Source organism: Protopterus annectens, chromosome 15.part0 (assembly GCF_019279795.1).
Source record: "Protopterus annectens isolate FY-2018-M chromosome 15.part0, PAN1.0, whole genome shotgun sequence".
NCBI classification, from domain to species: domain Eukaryota; kingdom Metazoa; phylum Chordata; order Ceratodontiformes; family Protopteridae; genus Protopterus; species Protopterus annectens.
The window spans coordinates 94,810,389-94,834,595 of NC_056749.1; the positions used below are offsets into that span (position 1 = coordinate 94,810,389).

Sequence of the window (24,207 nt, forward strand, 5' to 3'; positions counted from 1 at the left end):
TCTAAGATTTTCCATCCCTCTCTAAGGGATTTTTAATCTCCTCATCCAATTTTGGCAAAAAATAGAAATAAACAGTCTCAACAAAATACATATTAACAAATTTAAGAAGAAATGACAAGGGTTTCCAAAAAGAAGTCTCAAACCTCCTAAAACTGAGGACAGTCCCAATGAGTCTGAGTATTTAAGAGACATTATGACCAACTCCACCCTTGTTTCTTCCAAAAAGTCTGAATCTCTATTTTTTTCTTTGGCAACACAAGTTTCAGACAAATTGGTTCTGAAAATCATTCATCAAGGTTAAAGATGGCAGTGGATTTCTCCTTTCCAGGGGGTCATTTCTCATTTTCCAGATCAGATTCTTTTGTTTCCATCAGTCTGTCATCATATGCAGTACCAAGGAGTGATAAAACCAGTTCCTCCTTCTCAGATGAGGAAGGGGTTTTATTCAAAGATGTTCCTAGTGCCAAATGAAGGAAATGCTTGGAGATCAGTTCTGGATCTTTCTTCCTTAAACCTGTTTGTGATAGCACCCAATTATTTTATTTAACCTGTTCCTCCTTCTCTTTGAAATTTCTTGGTAATACTACAGTTAAAAGACCCTTCATCACATCTGTACTCATCCAGACTTCAGACATTTGTTAAGGTTTTGTGTGTCTGGATCACATTTTCAGTTCTCTGCCTTACCCTTTGGACTATCCATTGCACCAAGAGTGTTCACAAAGTGTCTAGCTCCAGTTATAGCTCATTGCAGGTTACAAGAATGTCCACATTTTTTTCTCATTTAGATTACTTGCAAGTGTTTGCAAAGTCTTTTCTAAAGTGACAGGAATCCCTTTCTTGACTGAGAAATCTCATACACAAGCTAAGATTCCAGGAGAACATTCAAAAGTATTTCTTGACTCCTTCATACATGTATTGTTGGGATGTCAATTAGACACTTAAGTTCAAAGAACTTTTCTTACACAGGAAAAATAGATATATATCTTGATCTATTGCTAAGGTTTTCCACTCAGACTTTGGTCACTAGGAAGGAATACCTCAGGAGTTCTATGATTATCATGATACTCCTATTAAGACTTCACATGAGAAAGGTACAGTGTTATCAGAAATCTTTTTCGATCCCAGGAGCAACAACCTCAGTCTTTTCAAATCCCAGTGCTGGGGTTTGTCAGAAGAGAAATCATTTGGTGGAAACAACAGATATTCTTAAATCCAACTCTCGCCTTCTCCCTCCCTCCCTTCCTGCTGCAAAGCAATCAGTCACCACAGATGCCTCATACTTTGCTTGGGAAGCATTTTCAGGGGGGATAAAAGTGCAGGGGGGTTGGGATGCCAAGGATAGATACAAGCACATAAATATCAAGGAGATACCTGCCCTGATCAAGGCACTCATCCTCAGGACCTATTCATGTGATTACAGACAATATCACAGTCATGTGGTACATGAATACAATTTGGGGAACCAGTTCATACCCCCCTTTACTGACTAGCCATTTTAGCTTGGGATATAGTTTCACAGCACAGTCTCACTCTACAGGCATCCTACCTTCCATCAGAGCAAAACTGTGTGACAGACAAACTGAGCAGGACAAGGGCAGACCCTCACGAATGGAAACTAGATCAGAGGGTCTTCCATAACTTGATCCATCTGAGGGGATTTCCTAAAGTAGACCTTTGTCTCCTCTCTGAACAATCAACCAACAAGATTCTCTTCCAGGACTTTATGCTAGAAGGCCTGGAAGACGGATGTGTTTTCTTTTCTTGGACAGAAATGTTCCTGCATCTTTTTCTATCCTTTCCACTAATATTCAGACTATTTCTGAAGATTCAGAAGGAATCCCCCAAAATCATTATGGTGACTCCCTTCTGGCCTGGACAATCCTGGCTCTCCATTCTTTTGTAACTGGCCAGGGACAATTATAACATTTTTCTTCATAGACTAAATCTACTCACACAAGGGCAGGGGTGTTTGATACACCCCGGACATCAATCAACTTCAGTCGACTGCCTGGATGATAAAATCTTAATTCCTTTTAGGTACCTGTTTACTGATGAAGTGCAACAGGTACTAATGGAGGTAAGAAAGCCAGCCTGCTACTAGAAAGTTATATATTAGGAAATGAAAGAGATTTTCTTGTTGGTGCCAACAACATGACCAGCACCCATTCAGGGCTAGTTTTTCTCTGGTTTTACAATATTTGTGTGAGTTATTTATCTATAGCCTTTCTTATTTCACTAGCAAGGTTTATTTATTGGCCATTTCAGCATGTCTGCCCACAGATCCTCTTCTTTCAATGCAGTCTCACGTAAAAATATTTTTGAAAGGGGTTTTGTGTAAGTGGCCTCAAAGAAAACTGGAAGCCCCTCCTTGGGATCTTATTTCTGTGTTATAGAAGCTAACATTTAATTGATTTGAACCAGCTAACCTGGCTGACTTGAGGCTCTTAACATGGAAAACAGTTTTACTAATTGTTCTGACCTCTGAAAGAAGGGTATTTGAGTTGCAAGCTCTTGTTGGACAGCGCAGTGGTGCAGTAGTAGCATTGTCACCTGACAGCAAGAGGTTCTGTGATTCGATTCTTGGCTGGGGTGCCTTCTGTGCGGAGTCTGCATGTCCTCCCTGCATTCGAGTGGGTTTTCTACAGGTGCTCCGGCTTCCTCTCACATTAAAAGGACATGCATCTGAAGCATTTCTCCCTGGGCCTCTGCTGAAAATTGGCTTTGTTCCAATTCAGACTTCCCATGTAAACAAATGTTAAATAAATAATAATGGTGAGCCAGCTCTATCTCATTTAACATAGGGATAAGGTTTTTTTTTTTTTTTGAGAACCAGTCCTCCTTTTATGCCTAAAGTGGTATCTGAGTTTACTTTAAGCCAAACTATTTTCTTCCTGAACCTAAGAATAAGGTTGTATGTTCACAGACAACTGAGGTTCTATCTTGACAGAACTAATTCTTTCAGATCTGATCAATTGTTCATTTCTTGTGAAGGTAAAAAAAGGTGCAACTTGTGTTAAAACAGACTATTTCCAAATGGTTGCATAAAGCTGATACCTTTTCTTATACTCAACATTGCAAATCTATTCCAGCTAGGTAAAGGCCCACTCATCCAGGACCTTGGAGTTACCTGAGGCTCTTTGTAAAGGGTCAGATTCTAGAAATATTCTAGAAGCTGCTACTTTGTCCTCAATAAATACTTTTACAATACACTATAAGTCTGAGTCTGTCTCAAGGTCCAGATCAGGCTTTGCCTAGGACCATTCTCCAGGGCTCCTGGACTCTTCTTCCACCTTCCAAATATAGTAAAATAGGGTAATCTACCCAAATAGCTAAGGATACTGCAGCATTGATCAATATAATGAACATAGTGCTGCTGTGTAAGTAAACTTACCATAACAGTCGATATTTGAATGGTCACTGCTGTAGTAGTTGCTACCTTCCTACATTCCCCTTGTTTGGAGTGCTTTTTTCATGCCAGGGTGTGGGCATTTAGTTTTTGTTGTTCCTAGCTTTGTCCTTTCAGGGCTATGCCTCCTCTCTGTTGGCAGGAAAATCCTGAAGAGTCCAAACTTGTATTTTAGTCAGCTCAGCTAAAGCCACCTGATAGTTTGGGCATATGGAATGTGCCCTGAAGCTTTGGAAGCTGACTGGCAGGATATAACCCATATTGCTAAGGCTACTGCAGCAGTGATTATTTGAACACTGACTGTTATAAGTTTACTAATACAATGCTACTTTGTGTATTCTCCCTTAGTATCTGAATATACCTCTCAGATTAAATATTGGAAGCTTTAAGTCACATTCTTGGGGTATAAGAACCTGTTTAATACATTGCATAGTAAAACATCATGCTCTTAGTTGTTTAACATCAAGAATGCCACACTGATCCCCTATCAGCATACAATTCCTGGTTGCTAGACATGGATACCCATCTGCATTAGCATTCTTAGTACCTTTACTGTGAACATAAAGGGTTGCAGGGACAAAGCAAATGTGCCCAGTTAATTGCTAACATCTTTTCATACGTTCATAGGAGATTATTAGGCTAACAGCTGAAGAGCACTTACAAGCCTAACCAGTTTTACCCAGATTTTATCAAATTTTCTATCCTTAGGGAAAAGATAATAAGGGTCATCAAGTGGGCGTTTGACTATTTTTACAGGCTGCCTACATCAATAAGGGACATGGGTGTAACTCCAAGTGCAAATTTATAATTTCCATTCCATTGGTCCAGATTGGGGTTGAAGGTGCTCAGGGAAGGGCTTTGCTTCATGTGAATAAGAAAACCTATTCCAGAGTAGGGACAATCTCTGGGACACATATTTGTCTCTCCAGCATGATCTATTCATGTTAGTGATCAGGTTTAGATTTTTGTAGTGGCTAACCCTTGTGCGGTTAGTTTTGCGAATATATAACATTTCCATCAGGGCTGGGTCAGAGACTGCCTTGTAGATCAGGCACAGGTCACCCTTTAGTAATGGGTAGGAAAATTAATACAGTGATAGGGCTTTTAATTGGTCTGCATATGACATGTTGGTTATACTCTGTACCTTTATCATGAGAAACTGTTGCAGGTGCCTGGGAGGATATATGCCAAAGGGTACATTGTACTCAGTTATTAGTCTGAGGACCAAGTACAGTGGAACTATGACATCTTTAGATCTGGATGCCATGGCCTTACTGATAAGACGAGCCATATAGAAGGATTTCCTCACCACTGTGGACACATGGTGGTCAAAGTTCAGACTACTATCTATCTGAGTACCCAGATCTCTCAGCACTGGGTGCACTCTTAGGGGGGTGCTATCATTGTTGTAATTTGCAGTGGCATTTAGTTTGAGACCATGACTCTGACACCAATCATTAGACTGCATCAGACCTTTCTGTAGGATTTCAACACTGGAGAGTTAATGATTGCCCCCAATTTGCAGTCATCAGCAAACTTGTTCAGCCAAAGGCCATCTGCATTTGCCCTGACATCTGAGAAATATATCCCAAACAAGAGGAGGCCCAGCACTGAGTCCTATGGTACTCCACTGGTGACTGGCCTCTTGCTGGATGTGTATTCCTCCACTCTGTGTCCTATCCATGAGCTGTTTAGCTATCCATCTGGTGAAGTAGAGTTTTATGCCCAATTTTGTGAGTTTATCTATAATAACCGAGTGGCGTATCATGTCATTTGCCTTGGCCAGGTCAAGAGAGACAGTATGCACTGTCTTACCCTCATCCATGATGACCTTCTCAAAGAAGTCCATCAGAATGAGCAGGCAGGACCTGCCCTTAATGAAGCTGATCTGGACTGGGTCTTGAGTCTGGAGATTTTCTATGTTGTTAATCAGATCCATGATTATTCTTTCCATGGCCTTGCATATGAAGCTAGTCAAACTTATGGGTCAGTAGTTTCCTGGGTCAGTTGATGGTCCCCCCTTGTGCAGAGGGATGACTGTTGCTGTCCTCCAGTCTACTGGGACAAAGTCTGTCTGGAAGCTGTGCTTAAACAGAGATCTGAGTGAGTCTGCTAGGTCATGTTTCAAGCTATTTTATAGGTACCCTGGAATTCCATCAGAATCTACTGATGCCGTGTTTCTAGCTTTAAAGAGTGCAGTGATGACCCGTTCTTTTGTGATAACAGGCAAAGGAATGGTAGGGGGTATTTCATGGGGAGTGACCGGAGATGATGAGGGAGTGAAATGTGAGCTGAATTCATCGGCGAGCAGGTATGCTATTTCTTCTAGCTGAGTATAAGTAGTAACATCTACAGCAAACTCATCACATTGAATGTTTCCATTAAGATTTCAGACATATCAAAATATGCTTTGTAGTTATCCTTTGCTTGGGAGGCTATTTTAGACAGGTATTTAGCTTTTGAAGACTTGACTAGTTCCCTAATTTGCCTGTTGACACTGTTGTGCATCTTCCCACTTACTTCTAGACAGGAATTTCTTCCTTCTGTTGTATAGCCTACTTGTGCCACGGGTCCACCAGGATGGCTTTTTTTCTGGCTGGACGGGTTTAATTCAGTCAAGTACTACCGTTTCTATGCAGTTGTTCAAGTGGATGTACAGGGCATTTCTGGATACTTCTGCATAGGCCTCCATGTTTTGGGGGAACTTTAAAAGTACCTATGCTATCATTTAATAGAGGGTAATTTGTCTTGGAATAATTCTTTAGTGTTTTAGAGTTTGATGGTGTTCACATCATTACATTTATTGCATAGGAGACTGATTTATGATCTGATCTTCCCAGTGAGGACAGTATGCTGGAGCCGATGCTTGTGAGTACTGTGTCAAGGATATTTGAGCCCCTACTCCCCTGGGAGTGCAGATCAGCTGTTCCACAGCATTTGCATTGACAAAGTCTGGAAATCTCTAGGCCTGCATGTTAGTGTTTGTACATGTTTCCTAGTTTATGGAGGGGTAGTTAAAATCACCCATGAGTAGTGTGTTGGGGTGAATGGTAAGTGATTCTAGTAACTTCAAGTATGCGGAGTGGTTTATATGGTTTATGGTTCATGGTTCATGACTGGAGACTTGTAGCTAGAGAAGATATGGTGGGGGATTTTGCCTACGGTCAGCTGGACATGGAGAAACTCAAGCAAGTCACCTCACTTGACGAAGCTAGAGGTGTGATTCTATTTTTATGTAAGTAGAAATGTGTTCTCTTTTCATTTTTTCCTTTTCAGAGGATAGCCAGAATGCATGACAGGCATTGTATCCTTGCACTGCTGCTGCTCTGTAACTGCACAGACATCAGCATTCTCCAGGGTGAGGAGAGGTGCCAGGGAGTGCAGTTTCTTGCTAAGACTCCTAGCACTGAGCAGTAAAACCTTCAGCTTGCCATTAGAGGAATGAGTTACATTGGTAGGTCTGTTTTATTTATTTAGTTATCTATCTATCTTACATTTGTTTACTGGGAAAGTCCGACTGGGCAAAAATTGCTTGTTTTCAGCGGAGGCCTGGGGAGAAAAGCTCCACATAGTACATCACAATACAAAAAAATATTAAAAACAGTCAATAGAAAAATATTCAACAGTCATTATAAAATACATACACATAATACACAGAAAGTAGGATGCAGGTGGTTAACGTGAGATAGTAATACACATTGGAGTGTCATGCATTATGCAACTGTAGAACTGTATCATGGAATATACCATTTACAGCTAGTTATGAGAAAGGACTAAGTATTTATTAAGTAAGTTAGCCTGGGTCTTGACAGTTGCATATCAAGGAATCGGTGATGTAGGACTTTAGTTGATTTTATGAAGTTAGATTTGTTATTTTGCATTCTGATTTTGGGGGTTCCAGATTTTGGCAATTGCACTTGAGTAAAGGCCCGGTTTGGCACTGCCTAAAAAGGCACCATGGGGTGGCTAATGCCTTGGCTAGTATTCAAAAGTCTAGTGGTTATAGGTGCAAACCATTTCTGGCAAAGCAACGTTGTTTGTTGATCATGTTGTCCCAGGCTGACACATACTGGATCCCCTTGTGACACCAGTAGCTAATCCAATTACTGAAGTCAATCATTTTCTGTTTGTATTGTGGTATCATTCTTGGTGAGAGTAGAATTTTGCCTTGTGTGATACTTATATCAGCCTGTGACATGTATTCAGAGAGGTCCGTCATGTCCAGGGAAGTACATCTCACATCATTCACACTCAAGTGGACTATGACTGAGTCATACTGGTACTGGTGGGTGAGTGACCCAAGTGCCTGTGTGATCCGGTGAATGCTGGCCCCTAACAGGCAACTTACTGTAACCCTCTCTTTCTCCAGTCTGTGAGGAGGGCATCTATGTCTCTCATGATGGAGTCTCCTATGACCGAGGTGTTTGAATTTGTAGTGTTTCACCTTAGGGGGTTGTTTGTGGAGACACTATGATGTGTATTTTTATGTGTGATGGTTGGTGTTGACTTGGTTTGGTTTGCATGTGGTTTCTGTGGGTTGCATACAGGAGGCCACTGAGGTTTTGGTAAGTTATTTCTGAGTACCTCCACATATGTATGTTTGTGTAGAGACCTTATTTGCTAAGGGAAATGATGTGTGTGTGTGTGTGTGTGTGTGTGTGTGTGTGCTGAAACCTGTTTGTCATTTGATTTGTCAGTATGTGAGAAGCATGTCTCAATTTTCATAGTGTAATTACATCTCTCACATGGACGGCCATGGTGGTGCAGCGGTTAGCGTTGCCGCTTCACAGCAAGAGGTTCTCTGGTTCGATTCTCGGCTGGGGTGTCTTCTGTGTGGAGTCTGCATGTCCTCCCTGTGGTCATGTGGGTTTCCTCCGAGTGCTCCGGTTTCCTCCCACATCCCAAAGACATGCTGTAAGTGGATTAGACACTCTAAATTGGCCGTGTGAGTGTGTGCGTGTGTGTGCCTTCTGTGGAAGGTTGGGCGCTGGGCTGGCAACTCGACACCGTAAAACTCCACTGCCAATCATGAGCAGACAGATGATCTGCTGTGGCGACCCCTAACCAGGAAAAAGCCGAAAGACGAAGAAGAATTACATCTCTCACATACTGTGTTTTTTATTTCAGGATTAAGTGATTGTCGGTATATATGAGACAATTGGTACATTGCCTCAGGATGCCCATGTCCACCAGGATAGCCACAGAGATAGCAGGAAAGTGCCTGTCCATGGTTTCATTTTTTTTTTTTTTTTACTGTGGATTTAACCAGAGGAAAGAGTGGGAACATTTTACTTGACTGGGATGATAGCACACGGGTGAAGAATGGGCACTATATTCAGTGTGAACTGCAGAAATCAAACAAGGTGCCACTGCTCTGCACACAACTCAGAAGCTCCTAGAGCAGCAGGAAGACTGGGGAAGGTTGCAGAGATAGTTACTCTAATGGTAATTTCAACTTGATAGTGTCTGCATCTATACAGGGCACTGCTAACCGATGCTGTGTGGAAAGCAGCTTAGCATGAACACTAGGTTTATATAGAATCAGAAAAACAAGTTTTACAACAGCAGACCAATCAAGAAAGCACACAACAAGCTTTCAGCCAGCAGCCTCCAACTCAGATAGGTTTGCTACAGTATACTTCTGCCACAAGAGTGCAGTCAGAAAACCCTCTTAGTTTAAAAATGCTGGTTTTAGAGCTCAAGTGCAAGGAAATCACACAATCTAGATATTACTGTCCTGTAAAACTAGCAGATTTAATTAAGTACTACAGCAGCAGTGGAAACAGTTCAGTTTTAAAACTCTACTAAAGTGCAAAAAAATGTAGCAATTAATACAATATTCTTATGAAATAACAATAAAAATTATCAGCAGAAGTACAAAATTATACTGATTTTCATTATTTTAAGAGTGGATGGATTTAAATTGCTGCAGATTCTCCAACTCTCAGGCAAAGTAGCCAAACCAAGAGTAGCTCTGAGGAATTGCTTTTTTCTTCCAGTGTAACCATTGCTGTGGGGCATGGTCCATGACTAACCTGAGATTTGTGCTAATAAATAGCACAGCAAAACAGTATGTGACCATTTAATGGTGAGGCCCATACTGCTCAACTGTACAGATTCTGACACAATGTCCAGATTTTTGCCTCATATTTATTGCCCGTTTTACATAAATTTGTGGTTTTCTGGCAAATTAGTGGCAAATCTAAAGTTAGAAAATGACAGACATTTGAGTTTCAGAATTTATACCTTTCAGAAAATTCATACTAAAGAAAAACCTATTATTCTATCAACTTTTTAAGTTTGTAAGAGCAATATTTAAAAATCGTCCCTATTTTTTGGCCTTCGTCCCACTTTTATTTATGGCTTTGTCCAGATTTCTTGCTCTAAGTAGTTGAGAGGTATGGTGAGGCACTCTCGCTCACTGACAGAACATCTTCTCTCTGCAATCCTCCTCAAAATTCTGCTAAGATAGCAAACCGGGTATTGTTCATTATACATTTCTTGATGAAATTCAGCGCCTTTCTTTACCTCAGACAGATCTGTATAGGCACTAGAAGGCTTAGCAAAGTCAGGGGTAACTAATGCTGCCTCAGCTTAATGCATTGCTTTCATAAAGTTTTCATTGCTTAAATGCAAATTTGCCAGGTCAAGCGCATTTTTGTTAGTATACTGACCTGAATTTAACTTCTTCACCAATGAATACTGGATGTAGCTGTTTCTTCTTTTTCTTTTATTTCTTCATCTACAAAATGCAACTCCAGACAACACAACACTTTTCTTCTGCTTTTGGCAGTTTCTTAACTTTTACCTCAGTATCTTCTATTTTTGCAAGTTCCTGCTGCTAAAAGTCCTGTTTCTGACTAGCCCTCCATTTTAAACTTATGAGGGAAATCTAGGGATCTCTTCAACTTCCCTTTTCTTTTTTCACTGAGGTTAGAACTGTGTGTTTTCCATTTGTGTCTCCACAAGGCATTCTTCACTAAATTATGACCGGAATCTTTAGCAAGGTTTTGCATTATGCACTAAGGGTTCCACCCAATCTGTAGCGAATTCTTTTATTTATTAAATGACTGGAATTTTCTGATAATGCAGAAGTTCTTCTCTGCCATCTACCCAAATACCCTCCATTTTTGCTTGAGGTATTTTCAGGCCACAGAGTATCCAGCTGAGCTTCCTCCCTCCACAATTTCCAGTGTCATGAAATGGGGGAAGTCTTGACTATTACATCATGTGTTACATTAGATATTAAGGCTACAGAACAGTACTTTTCCCGACAATGTTTGAATTTCTGTGTGTGTTATGGCATATTCTTTCTTGCCTTCATAAATACATTATTTGTGCCTTTTTCTTGTCATAGGTTTTATGACTGAAGGCACAGGATTCCTTGAAAGGTTTGACCATGCTCACGAATACTAGCAATCCTGACAATTTTTTTCCTATTCACTGTTATGTTTACATTGAAGTCTTGCTATTTTATGTGAGATTTAATATTTACCTGTCTCTTTAAAACGGGTTTTATAGTTTTTCCTAGTGCAATTATAAGTCAGGATGACACAAAATAATTGTGTAATATGCTTTTGGGATCCTTGGACAATTCGGATACTTAAGGAACATGCCAGCAAAGAAGTCCACAAAAGTTACAAAGGATAAAACATTTGCAGTGAAATTTTTTTTGTTTTAAATTACTAAATCACAATTACATATTTCCTAGTAACAGAATAAATGTGGACACTCCTTTGTTACTATGGATTAGCATGACCTCTGATTCATTTTATAATGTAAATTAGTTATTGACAGTTGTTTACCAGAAAAGTACCCTTTTTCAGTGGAGGCCCAGCCTGGAGCTCCAAGGTATCATATTTAATGCAATCAATATTTACAATAAATGTTATAATACAATTTCAGTAAATAAATAGCATAATAGTCAGTATTTATTAACTATCTCATAAAATAGGCTGAGCTTATGATACTGTAGAAGGCACTGTATTCTTGTATTCAGTTAGAGAGCTGGTACCACCCTGTCTTCTGCAACAGCTAAGTAACTTCAAGTTTGACATGGAAAATATATCTTATGCATAATACACTGGCAATATATCTGACTGATTCAACATTTAGCGAACTTAATCGTGACATAAGGAAGCAATAGGCTGTCTCTTCTGCTCTAGTAATTATTTTATCACAATCTAATCATACAGGTTCATTATTAACACATTTCTTAGCAATTACATTTCTGAAAGGGACAACTTTCACATTTTCATTGTTCAAATTTCTTTAAGGCACAGCATAATTAGTTATACATTTTCAGCAATGTGCCCTTTCTTCCCACAGTTGAAACATTTATTATACTTGCTGATTTTACATTTCTAGTTGCGATCTTAGACTGCTGAGTTCTAAATAAGGCTTCATTATCTAACAATCTTACATTAGCACTAGTCTGAAGGCATTAGTATTAGAACTACTCTGAAAACTACAGTTCCATAAACTGCAAGTGCCCTATCGAATTTGTCAACAGTTAATAAAACAATCATTTTGTTTTTGCTATTTACTTGTGTTCTTGACAAAATGTTTATAACACTTTTTAAAATCAGATATTTGAGCTGTTACCATTCATTGGTGTTAAATTTCCAGTTATGAAATTTTATAGTTTCTATTTTAGAATCCACACCAACCCCAGAAAGCAGTTATTTATATTTTTACTTTGTTATAGTTCAGAAAGTATGCACCTTCCATGTCTATGTAAGCTTTAATGGCCTCCCTGTTAATTGAGAAGACAGCAGTTTTTTCCAGGACATACCATGCCCACTTGTCCAAGGTTGCATACCTCTTGAAATCAATATGATAAGCCTTGATGACATCAGCTTTGCTGATATTTTCAGTGGTAGGGTGGACTCTAGAGTGGTCAGCACAGATGTTCTTGAACGTATCTGTTCTTGGCGGCTGACCAACTCCTCTTCTGAAAGTCAACATGGACTACATCAGGGTCATGCTGTTATGCACTATAGTCTCCACAAACATCTCCATTATGGGTATACCAAAAGGATAATAGTTTACTCACATACAACAAATCTCTCAATCTGTTTTCAGTTGTGGAAACAAGTCTAAGCTGTAGGTGCACTTTAAGGTTGGAAAGCAGGAATAAAATATTACAGTTTGGCAAAATGACTACATTTTGCCTGTCTCAAAAAAAAAAAGTCAGTGTATTGGTAAGATACACTGAAAAGGGAGTGCGCTTCATTTATAGTAACAAGCATGCAACCAAAAACCGCTTCATTTATAGTAACAAGCATGCAACCAAAAACCGCTTCATTTATAGTCACAAGCATGCAACCAAAAACCGCTTCATTTATAGTAACAAGCATGCAACCAAAAACCGCTTCATTTATAGTCACAAGCATGCAACCAAAAACCGCTTCATTTATAGTAACAAGCATGCAACCAAAAACCGCTTCATTTATAGTAACAAGCATGCAACCAAAAACCGCTTCATTTATAGTAACAAGCATGCAACCAAAAACACTAATCTAGTTGGTAGCAGGAAAACCATAAAGTTTGGTATTGAGACAATTAGCACAGAATGTTATGTGAAATCGTACAGTGACCAGTAATACAGTGAAGGAATGATTCCTAGACGCATATTGAGTGTCTGAGCTTCTGGAGAAATAGTACTGCATGCAAATGACTACATATTGGCATGCAAATGACTCTCAATAAGCAAATGATTAAATAAAACATGGCAGAGTAATTCAGAAATGCATAAAATTTGTGCACTGAGCTGAGAGGATCATGAACACAAAGATTTTTAGTTTACAGGGAGCTTTGTGTTATGATGCTGCGAGCACAGTGTCAGTATTAGCAGAGCAGCAGGTGTTAGTGACCTTTAGTGCCAGTGATACCATATGCCATGACCCACTGCATTGCAGACATGACCACCAACTGCTGACCGCTACACCTGGGACACTATCAGCAGGTACACTGTGGACAAAGAGACAGCAGATACTTGCCTACTATGCATGGACTCAAGGGGGATGCAAGGAATGCCTATTCTGCTGGATACGGCTCTTTATGTTGCATTAATCAACTTTGTTACATGGATACTTAAAGAGTATCAAAAAGTGTCAACTTCAGGAATACAAACCAGTTCCTTGACATGATGCTGCAACATGAATATATATATTTGGTTTCCACAAAGAGCAATGAACAGAAACCCTACCATGTGGGCATTTAATAACATATCCTATTCCTCTGATGTCCAAGGACTATTGACTGTACCCTCACTGCCATCAAGGCCACACCTGCTCCACATGACATACAGTATTTCAGCTGGAAGGACTTCCCCTCTATAAATTTATAGGTTGCATACTATGCACAAGGGTTTATATCTTCTTCTGCTTCTTTTGGCTGCTCCTGTTAGGAGTCGTCACAGCGGATCATCTGTTTCAATTTCTTCCTGTCCTCTGCATCTTGCTCTGTCACATCAACCACCTGCATGTCCTCTCTCACCACATCCATAAACCTTATCTTAGGCCTTCCTCTTTTCCTGTTACCTGGCAGCTTCATTCTTAGCATCATTTTCCCAATATACCCTTCTTCCCTCCTCAGCACATGTCCAAACCAACGTAATCTTGCCTCTCTGGCTTTGTCTCCAATATATAATGCGTATATGTGCCATTAAGGCATTTTCCATGCTTCCCACATCTGGCAAACATATTAACTCTACCAGTATTTCATCCAGGATGATTTCCATAGAGTCATCTAGTTAGTAGGTGCACACAATGACAGCCAGAGATTCCTGCCTATGCTGTTCATAAGGATGAAGGCAGAAGGTCAGTTATGATGGTGTCCACTGCTAGTTGTTGAAGGTGATGCAGGATTTGCCTTGGAACCATGGCTAATGACCCTCATCCATATCTTTCAGACAATAACAGAGATGGCATATAATACCATTATATTCCAGGCATGGATTATTATCAGATGTGCATTTGGATTTATTGATGTTTCACTTGCACTTTCTGGATACATCTGAAGGCACATTTTATTTCATACCTAACAACTGCGGTAAGATATTTGCGACCAATGCTAAGTTACTCAATATGGCAGTACTTGGATGCTATCTGGGAACATCACAGTACCAGTCAGCAAACCTGTTACAGCAGTGGAGAAGGAGTCAGGAGAGGAGTCATTGGAGGAACTGGCTACAGCTGTTTCCCATGCAAGTTAGAGGTGGGCTCAATATACAGCAGCACTAGTAAAGAGGTGGCATCAAGTCCACCATGATGGACCACAACAACGGCAACACAGAATAAGACTAATGCATGCAATAATACATCCAGGTGATGCATTCAAGTGAACTGACTGGTCATGCTGTGCATCAGATGGTACTTTACACAGGCAGGACAGATTAGTGGCCAGAGCACAGTAATTATTATTTGCACAGGTAGGGTGGGGCACACTGTCAGGAGACAGCAGTGCTACCATTGTTCTAAGGGTTTTGGGAGGAAAAGGATGTGGTAACCACTTATGTGGGTAGTAATTCACTGAAGTATGTGATCACTTCCTTCACCATTAGGATAGAACTTTTATGTCATGCTATGAATGCTGGCTAGGTGTACAATGTGGCTCAGCAGTGTATGCTGCAGGAGGGGTAGTGGCTCCCTGTGTGAGAACTCAGGAGAAGGGCAGCATACATGCTACAAGATGTTACATATTTAGTTGATTCATTTGATATGTCAACTGGGGATTGGGATGGTGGATCCAAAGAGACATTCCCAAGAGACATTGAGTGACCACATCTATTAGTGGAGGCAGATATAGCCAGAAGTGTCTGTGATGCAGTTTCTGATACATTGGTTGCCATCTTTGTAAGCCTGGTCTGTGATTTTGCATCATACATTCATGCCCTGACACAGTCGCAGTGGGTATTTACTATTATCCTCAGGGTTATAACAATGGATGCCAAATAGCCAACCTGGCTGTCAACAGGGATGTTTTCATTGTCTCTGTATAATGTGTCAGTCTGCAGGTGGTGCAAGTTGTCCCGCAGACAATACAGTGGTTGCATTTTTTCATGCAGACAATGTAGCACACTTACAAACTCTGTCATGACACATGTGGTGACTGTGTGACTGGATAAATGACCTGCACATCCACAGATTGATGTCAAATGTTGCAACAAGGTCAGGAAATTACCCTGAATCATGGTGGTGAAGCCCACTTGCATCCTTCTTTCCTTGAATGGTAACACTGACATGATGTCCAGCTCTAAACATGGAATTTTGGAGGGTCCGCTTGCTGTTCTACCACAATTTTATTTTGTGGGGAATGTGTGGTATGCTGTAATGTTAGCCTTGCTTGCAATGCTAGTGTGTCACTGGAAAGTGCCATGTGCAGTACTAGTACAGTCAGCCAAAGCATACCTGCTAACATTAGGCATGTGCCTACCTGTTGTGCTGGACCCCCCCCACCCACCATTGAAACCACTGATGGCATAAAGAGTGGATCTCATACTGGTTTGTATCATTTGCTTGCATAACAGATGAGTGCATACATACCAGTGTTGCAGGCTGGTGCACTTGCAGCTGCAGTGTACCTAGTGGGCAGCTATGGATTATGTGTTCTGATGAATAACTTCACACATGTGAACAGCTTACAACAGTGGTAAAACATCCTAACTTACAGAAACTTAGGCAAACATCATAAGCCTAGCAACTATGATCAGGTTAATGCTAGTTTTGGGGCTCTCTTTCCTGCCCCAGTCAGGGTTACCAGGAACTCCTCCACTTTCATGAGATGCCTCTATGCTGGTGGCCTGCTTTCAAATGAGGACTTGTCCCTGGCTATTTCCTGTGCCTTCATCTTGACAAGCAGTATCGATAATGGTGACCCTGTAACATACCTGTTCTGTGTCCTACTGTGGCTGCCCACTGCAGCATGATGTGCCACACCTGTTCCCACAAGGCTTCATCTGCTTCACTCTTGTAAAGGATACACATGCCATACATGCCTAGGGCCTACATTGACATTTTGTCTCCACTGCAGTGAACTTTTTGTTATTTATCTTATGTTAATTATGACAATTCTTTATCCATGTCATAATTTGATATACATTCATTTGATCGGCCGGTGGATGGCTGATTGGAAAATGTTCGGAAGCAGTGCAGCAAGTTCTCATAATTGCGAATGCAATTGTTGCAAAATGCAAAATATCCCCCCTTTTTGACCCATAGTAGTGCTTGTTTAGGTGGTAGAGTGGTCAGAAATGTCACATTCGGTGTTTTGTACAACATTCCAACCGTTCGCCACTGAGAAATTTGACATTTAGAGTTGGTGTATAACCGATTGAGGAAAGGTTGGTCACTCAAATGAATGTATTCCCATAATTTGTATGCCTTGTACTTGCTCCTTTGATTTATTGTTTTATACCTTTCTACTCTTAGATTTTCTTTCTTATATTGCATTTTGTTTTGTTTTGTAAAAAATTTCTCTCCAGCTCTAATACAAATGAGCCCTACCAAGCAGGATGCCGGCAATGTCAATATTTACATACTGAGAAGGATATGACATATAAATAATACATGAATAGATACATGTATACGAAAAATGACCTCATCGATGATGTGAGGAGGAGGAGCATAAACTGTGCCTGAATCAGTTTACTTATAAATGGATGCAATTCAGTAACTCTTAAGGCGGTTACATTTCCAGGTGGCTATTTTCAGATATGTTTCCAGTGACAACTGCACAAGTTACATATTTCAGTGTTTTGATAGATCTAGAAAAATGCTAGAAAATTTCTAGTGACATTTAATTTTGTATCAAAAACTTTCCACTTTATTTTGCAAAGTATTTTAGCATGTTTTTCTTTGGGCTTGCTGAGGGTCATCCCTCTTAGATCACCTGGAGGGCTTCATCGAAGCAGCTCTTAATTGAGTTTCACCTCAACTTACTTCATCTTTGCTTTCCTTACTCACAACTATGAGTGTCTTCATTCCAGCAGCTTGAGGATCTGGCTTCATCACCCATGACTGGGGTAGCTGCATTTAAGAGTTAGATTCAAAGGTCCTCATGTTGGGAAATTACATAGTAACTCCTAGGGTATTTCTTTCTTAGTAACACACAGTGGTAAAAGAAGGTTTACTATACACATATAACAAAAAAGTTAGCATTCAAATTTAGACTTAATGTAATCTTTATTTAGCTGCCACAATGAAGTGAATTTTCACTAACACAGCCTAAGCTGGCAGAAACAATCAAAATACCCACATCAGTCCCCAAGGCTCTGTCAGCTGAATATCTGCGCATTTATCATAAAGATTCATCCAAGAGAAACTCAACACTAAATCTCAGACTTATTTATTTATTGTCATTTGCTAACCTGGTTGGTCCAGCTGAGCCAAAATGGCCCGTTTTCAGTGGAGGCCCGAGGAGAAATTCTCCAACTGCAATTATAAATGTTCAAAAAGAGATTACATCATAATAAAACTTTATAACACAAAGGAAACCAGATAGCTCCCATTGCAATTACAACATAAAACATGGAAATTACATTGTTATAAGAATTATTACACCTAAAAGCTGTTAACACCACTATAGGGTTTTGTACAGGTTTTTGTACAAGTGAATATACATAAGAATAGTTCCAACATAATGGTGAAGGTGCAAGGGAGGAAAAGAATTATGTACTCATAGTGGGAGATTGGTTTGAGGGTGGCTGCAGTGGTGCAGTGGTTAGCATTGCCACCTCACAGCAAGAGGTTCTCTGGTTCGATCCTTGGCTGGGATGCCTTCTGTGTGGAGTCTGCATGTCCTCCCTGTCATCGCGTGGGTTTCCTCTGGGTGCTCCGGTTTCCTCCCACATCCCAAAGACATGCTGTAGGTGTATTGGACACTCTAAATTTGCCATAGGCATGAGTGTGTGTGTGCCTTGTGTGGATGGTTGGACACCGGGCTGGCAACTCAACACTGTAAAAACTCCACTGCCAATCATGAGAGGACAGGTGATCTGCTGTGGTGACCCCTAACTGGGAAAAGCCGAAAGAAGAAGAAGAAGTGGGAGATTGGTTTGATTTGCTAGGAAGAGGAGCAAGAAGCGATGGAGAGGATGGGGAGTGGTATTGGGAAAAAAGGTAAGTGGGATCAGGTAGGAGCTAGACAGGGGCAGGACCAGGTGTTCTGTAGGTAGTGCTTGAGTGCCAGTTTGAATTGGGACTTATGGGGGATACTTCGAATATTATGAGGAAGGGAGTTCCAGGAGTGAGCAACTGAGTATTTGTATAATGACTTGCCAATATTTTTTGATGGTTTGTAAATGTCTAGAAGATGTTTGTCTGATGAGCGGAGTTGACGGCAGGGTTTTTTTTGAGTTATGATGTTGGAGATAGAGGGACAGGATGTGGGGTTATAAAGAATAGAGTGAGTTATATGCAGTTGTGGGAGGAGAAGTTGTTTTGGGAATTCAGGCCATTGCAAATATTTAAGAGCAAGGCAGAGGTGGGATTTATGGGGAGGTTTGCAGCAAATTTAGTTATTTTATTGTAGGTTTCTTCTAGTTTGCTGAAAAGAGATGATTGAAGGTTAGTAAGGACTGGGGCTGCATAAAGTAGAAAGGGTAAGAGGAGAGACGTAATGTAAACTTTATCTAAATACAAAAGGATTGACAAAAAAGACCTTTTCATTTAGAAGGGCCAAAAATCTAGGTCAATATTTAATTTGTTACAAAGGCCAAAAGTCTTTTTGTTAATAAAAGCAAACGAGTGGATGAACAGGTGATTCCAGAATGCAGGTCATGTGGCAATTGCACTATATGTAAGATTTTTATTCCCATTACATAAATTAGTACCAGTTTGTTTGTTTGTTTGTCTTTCAGCTTTTCCCGGTTAGGGATCGCCACAGCGGAACTCCGGTCTGCTAATGATTGGCAGTTGTTTTTTATGGTGTTGAGTTGCCAGCCCAATGCCCAACCTTCAACGAAGGCAAGACCATTCACCGCATGTCTTTGGAATGCCCACTCGACCGTGGGGATGACATGCAGACTCCACACAGAAAGCACTCCCAACCCAAGCCGAGAATTGAAACGGGAGAACCTCTTGCTGTGAGGCAACAACACTACCGCTGCACCACCGCGGCATACAAAAGTATTTGACATCACACATCTGGCAGTTTGCATATGTGGTGCCTTCTACTTAGGCTGGACATCTTGTCTATTCAAGTTTCATTTAAGAGAATATTTGACTGATGTTACGTGTAGAAAAAAATCTAATGCATTGTATAAACATTCACTTATGTGCAAACAAGCAAACATTTTGTTGGAATTGATAGTTGTATTTTTCATAAGTTATCACAGATCAGAAATCTAGCATCCTGGACAGCAAAGAGAGGCTCTAGATTGTACATTATGACTTTTTTCCCATGGTCAAAATGAGGTTTTCTGAATTTAATATTTCAATTAAACTTTTTTATTGATTTTGTTGCTGAAGAAATATGATTTTCAACCAACAAATATCATGATTTATCTGGCTGTCTGAGATTTAGATTTTTTTGTTTTATCCATTTTCATGTCACAACAAATGAACTTGTTTTATGATGATAATGAATTTAAGAGGATGCTAGGGATATTTTGAAGCTTATACAGGAAATACAAGATTGTATATAGCAACTCAGAAAGTTTATGAGCTGCTTATTCATGTGACATGAGATTATTTAAATATCATGTAGACTGGTGGGGGATTCAAACTGAAGCGCATACTTTTGTGGAGAAACTGGCCTTTGTTACATCCAAATTCCAGTGCTGATTTTCTGCTGGATTTATCATTGTGCTTCCTGCATGGACAGTCAGCTGGCAGAGCTGTACAGATTTTTGTGGATGTTACTATATACCTAGCCATGTGATCCCTGGCTGCAGACGTGCACAGCTGCAGTATCTATTCCTTACATATTTATATATATACTGCTGTGCATGCCTGACCACAGCTACAACAAGCATATGCCTGGAAATACAGTGACATCCTTAATCAGGGGACTCTGGCTGTCCCAGCCATGGAGAATGGCAGCTCTCAATGTCAGCCACTCACTCAGACTAGTTATTTCTTACTGTGCTCTGATCACTAATCAGTCCTACATTTTATTAGTTTTTTTCTTAACTTTTCCATGTTGGAGAACATGAACCCTTTCTGTATGCTGCCATGGGCTGTTATAGACCTGAATTTTTCTCAAATAAACTTAAATTTTCCACAGATAACACAATTCATTTGTACCCACAGATCAAAATTGATGCAACATGGACTCACTTACCAAGATTACACAACATACAGGTCCCACGAAACTCCATTGAAAGCCTTTAATCCAACTTAGCCAGCATCTAAAATAAGAAGTGATGAACCAATATAGGAAATCATTAATGTAGTTTAAATGACAGAATTCCTCTGGGATCAAAACCAAGCTTATGACATCTAAAAGTGTGTCTACCTGAACCTTGTGCAGTGATATGTCTGTTGTTGCAGCATTCCAATATATGACTAGTACATACATTCACTGCCCCAGCAAAGTAAAGTCAAATCATAACAAATATTTAAAGCCAAAATCATGCTATGCAAGAGAGCAGACAAGATTTCAATTAGGAATACTAATCATTTGAGTGCCTCATGTTTGGCAGTATATCATTACAGCTTCACTTATCAAAAATAATGCAAGTTACATCTATAATTCTGCACCATAAAAATGGAAAGACAGTATATTTTTCACACAAGTGCTTATTACATCACCTATTACAGTAAATATACTTGAAATTACAATACGAGAGGGTGCCTGATTGTGAGCTCCACCCATCTGGTGGCAGGACTCCTAAAAATTCAAGTGGATATCTTAAAAAAATACATAATGAAATTCACTAACTTATGGGTTAGTGAAATAAAATAAGCAGAAGGATAAAACTGTTTGGATTTTATACATAAAGAGTTTCAATGTCCTAGGACTTGTGCTAGAAGAGCCCACCAAACTTCAACCAGTGACTTATCACTTTATGGGATATTGAACCACAGAATCACATACTTGTTTAATGATTTTGTTAATTCTGACAATAACAACATGGTGTCATACAGGAGCTTGTCTTCCAAAATTCACAAGAATAAACAAAAACAGGGAACAACAGTTTCATTCTTCAGACTTACAATCATTCATCAATGTGGTGTTCAGCTACATCATTCATCCAGCAGACTGAGGCCGTGCATGCAAAACACAGCCACGTCATTCATCCAGCACACTGAGACAGTGCATACAAAACGCAGCCACGTTATTCGTCCAGCAGACTGAGGCAGTGCATACAAAACAGCCATGTCAATCATCCAGCAGAATGAGGCAGTGCATACTAAACACAGCCGTGTCATTCATCCAGCAGACTGAGGCAGTGAATACAAAACAGCCATGTCAATCATCCAGCAGAATGAGGCAGTGCATACAAAACACAGGCATGTCATTCATCCAGCAGACTGAAGCAGTGGATACAAAACACAGCACATTATTCATCCAGCAGACTGAGACAGTGCGTACAAAACAGCCACGTCAATCATCCAGCAGACTGAGGCAGTGCATACAAAACACAGCCACGTCATTCATCCAACAGACTGAGGCAGTGTGTACAAAACATAGCCACTTCATTCATCCAGCAGACTGAGGCAGTGTCTGCAAAATACAGCCACATCATTCATCCAGCAGACTGAGGCAGTGTCTGCAAAATACAGCCACATCATTCATCCAGCAGACTGAGGCAGTGTCTGCAAAATACAGCCACATCATTCATCCAGCAGACTGAGGCAGTGCACACACAACACAGCCAAGTCATTCATCCAGCAGACTGAGGCAGTGCATACAAAACACAGTCACGTCATTCATCCATCAGACTGAGGCAGTGCATACAAAACATAGCCATGTCATTCATCCAGCAGACCGAGGCAGTGCCTATAAAACACAGCCATGTCATTCATCCAACAGACTGAGGCAATGGATACAAAACACTAGCAAATGGGCTGAAAAACAAACCAATGAAGCTTTCTATAAACAATGTGATATCCATGGATAGCAGGAAAGATTGAAAACTTGTACAAACCAGATAAAAAGTAAAAAGTAAAAAAGTCACGGCTTGGAACCAAGGTAGAAGAAACCAGCTTTATTTCGACAATGAAATCCAAAGATTCGTCTGCACCAAAATAACTCCAATTTACATCAAGCGCTTTCACCTAGGACCTCCCAGGCTTTGTCAAGATACAGACCCATCTTTTTTACTTTGCTTTTATAGCACTTGTTATTAAAAACTCATTGGAGATAATTGAACAATTGTATAATTGATGAATACACAGTTAAAGAAATCTTAACATTTCTAAACTAATCCATACAACCCTACATTTATATTATGTGAGTTTAAACATAAAAAAGTGCCTTTAAAAATTCATTGCTGACTGTGTTATTACAGTTATAGAATACTCATTTAAAATTCTAAAAGCTCTAAAGAATTACAAACAATCAAAACTAAAATCATGAAAAATGCAAATGTTAATTGCATGTATAGTAGTCCCTACTATCCTTTCACTAAACCTTTTGTTAAAAACAACACATCAACAAAAAACTGACTTTTAATACATAAAAAGCAAAGTAAAAAAGATGGGTCTGTATCTTGACAAAGCCTGGGAGGTCCTAGGTGAAAGCGCTTGATGTAAATTGGAGTTATTTTGGTGCCGACGAATCTTTGGATTTCATTGTCGAAATAAAGCTGGTTTCTTCTACCTTGGTTCCAAGCCGTGACTTTTTTACTTTTTATCTGATATCCATGGATGCTGAAAGCTTTTGTTTTGCTCACTTTTTGTCGCAACTACATGTCAATTATCAACCTCCTCCATGGCCAATCGGCTCATTTGTTCCTCATCATCAGGATGAGGGTTGGCAGGGAAGGGCCATTATTCAGAGAGCATCAGGTGTGGTTCATGTTTTTCTTCTTTGGTTTCCACCATCCCTAATGCATGCATGCACCTAGCAAGGTGTAGATGAGGGGCATTTAATGGGATGACAGCAAAGGATAACCTCTCACTTCTGCAAGGGGTGTTCCTTCTACACATCCTTGCCCACCCCTTGAGGTAGGAGCAGTAAGCTCTCTGATCTCTATAGGAAGTTAATACTGCCCAGTGCCCCAAAACACATGCAACCCTTCCCTATACCTCTCAGTCTCTTAGAGCAAGAAATCTAGACAGAGGCATAAGTAATGGGGGGACAGAGACCTGAAAATAGGGACACTTTTTAAATATTGCTCTTACAAACTTAGAGGTTTTGCACTGGCATGAATTTTCTGAAGGGTATGAAGTATGAAACTCATGTAATTATTTTCTGACTTCATCCCACAAAGATTTGTTAGTGATTTGCCAGAAAATCACAAGTCTGAGAAACAGATTAAAAATATAAGGCAAAAAATTTGGACATTCTGTGAAAATCTGTAGAGCTGAGAGGTATGCCCCTCCCTCTCATTTGAGAGAGGTGAATGGGCCATACCCTTTCATTTCTCTCACTCCCTGCTGGGAGTGTATTCACAGTGTATTCTGGACAGGACCAGGGTGTCAGACAGCCAGCTCCATCATATTTAGTGTAATTTTTTTTCATTAAGGGATGAAATTCAGCCTTTAGTCTAGAAATCTCGGAGAGCCTGCAAAATAAATGAAAAAAATCTGTCTTTTAAAATTGTATTAATTCCATGCAGTGTCATACATTCAGCTGCAGTTCTCATGCATGGTGTGCCATATGTCATCAGTGGTTGACTGCTTCATGTT

At 40.0% G+C, this 24,207-nt stretch overlaps 1 protein-coding gene across 1 annotated transcript in view; it reads right to left on the minus strand.

Moving 5' to 3' along the window:
• LOC122789795 (adhesion G protein-coupled receptor E3-like) overlaps positions 1–24,207 on the minus strand; it is a 1,074,489-nt gene that overhangs the window by 54,284 nt on the left and 995,998 nt on the right. The window contains exon 11 of the mRNA XM_044057237.1: positions 20,693–20,759. Coding sequence (XP_043913172.1) covers positions 20,693–20,759 — 67 coding nt within the window. The remainder of the gene's footprint in view (positions 1–20,692; positions 20,760–24,207) is intronic.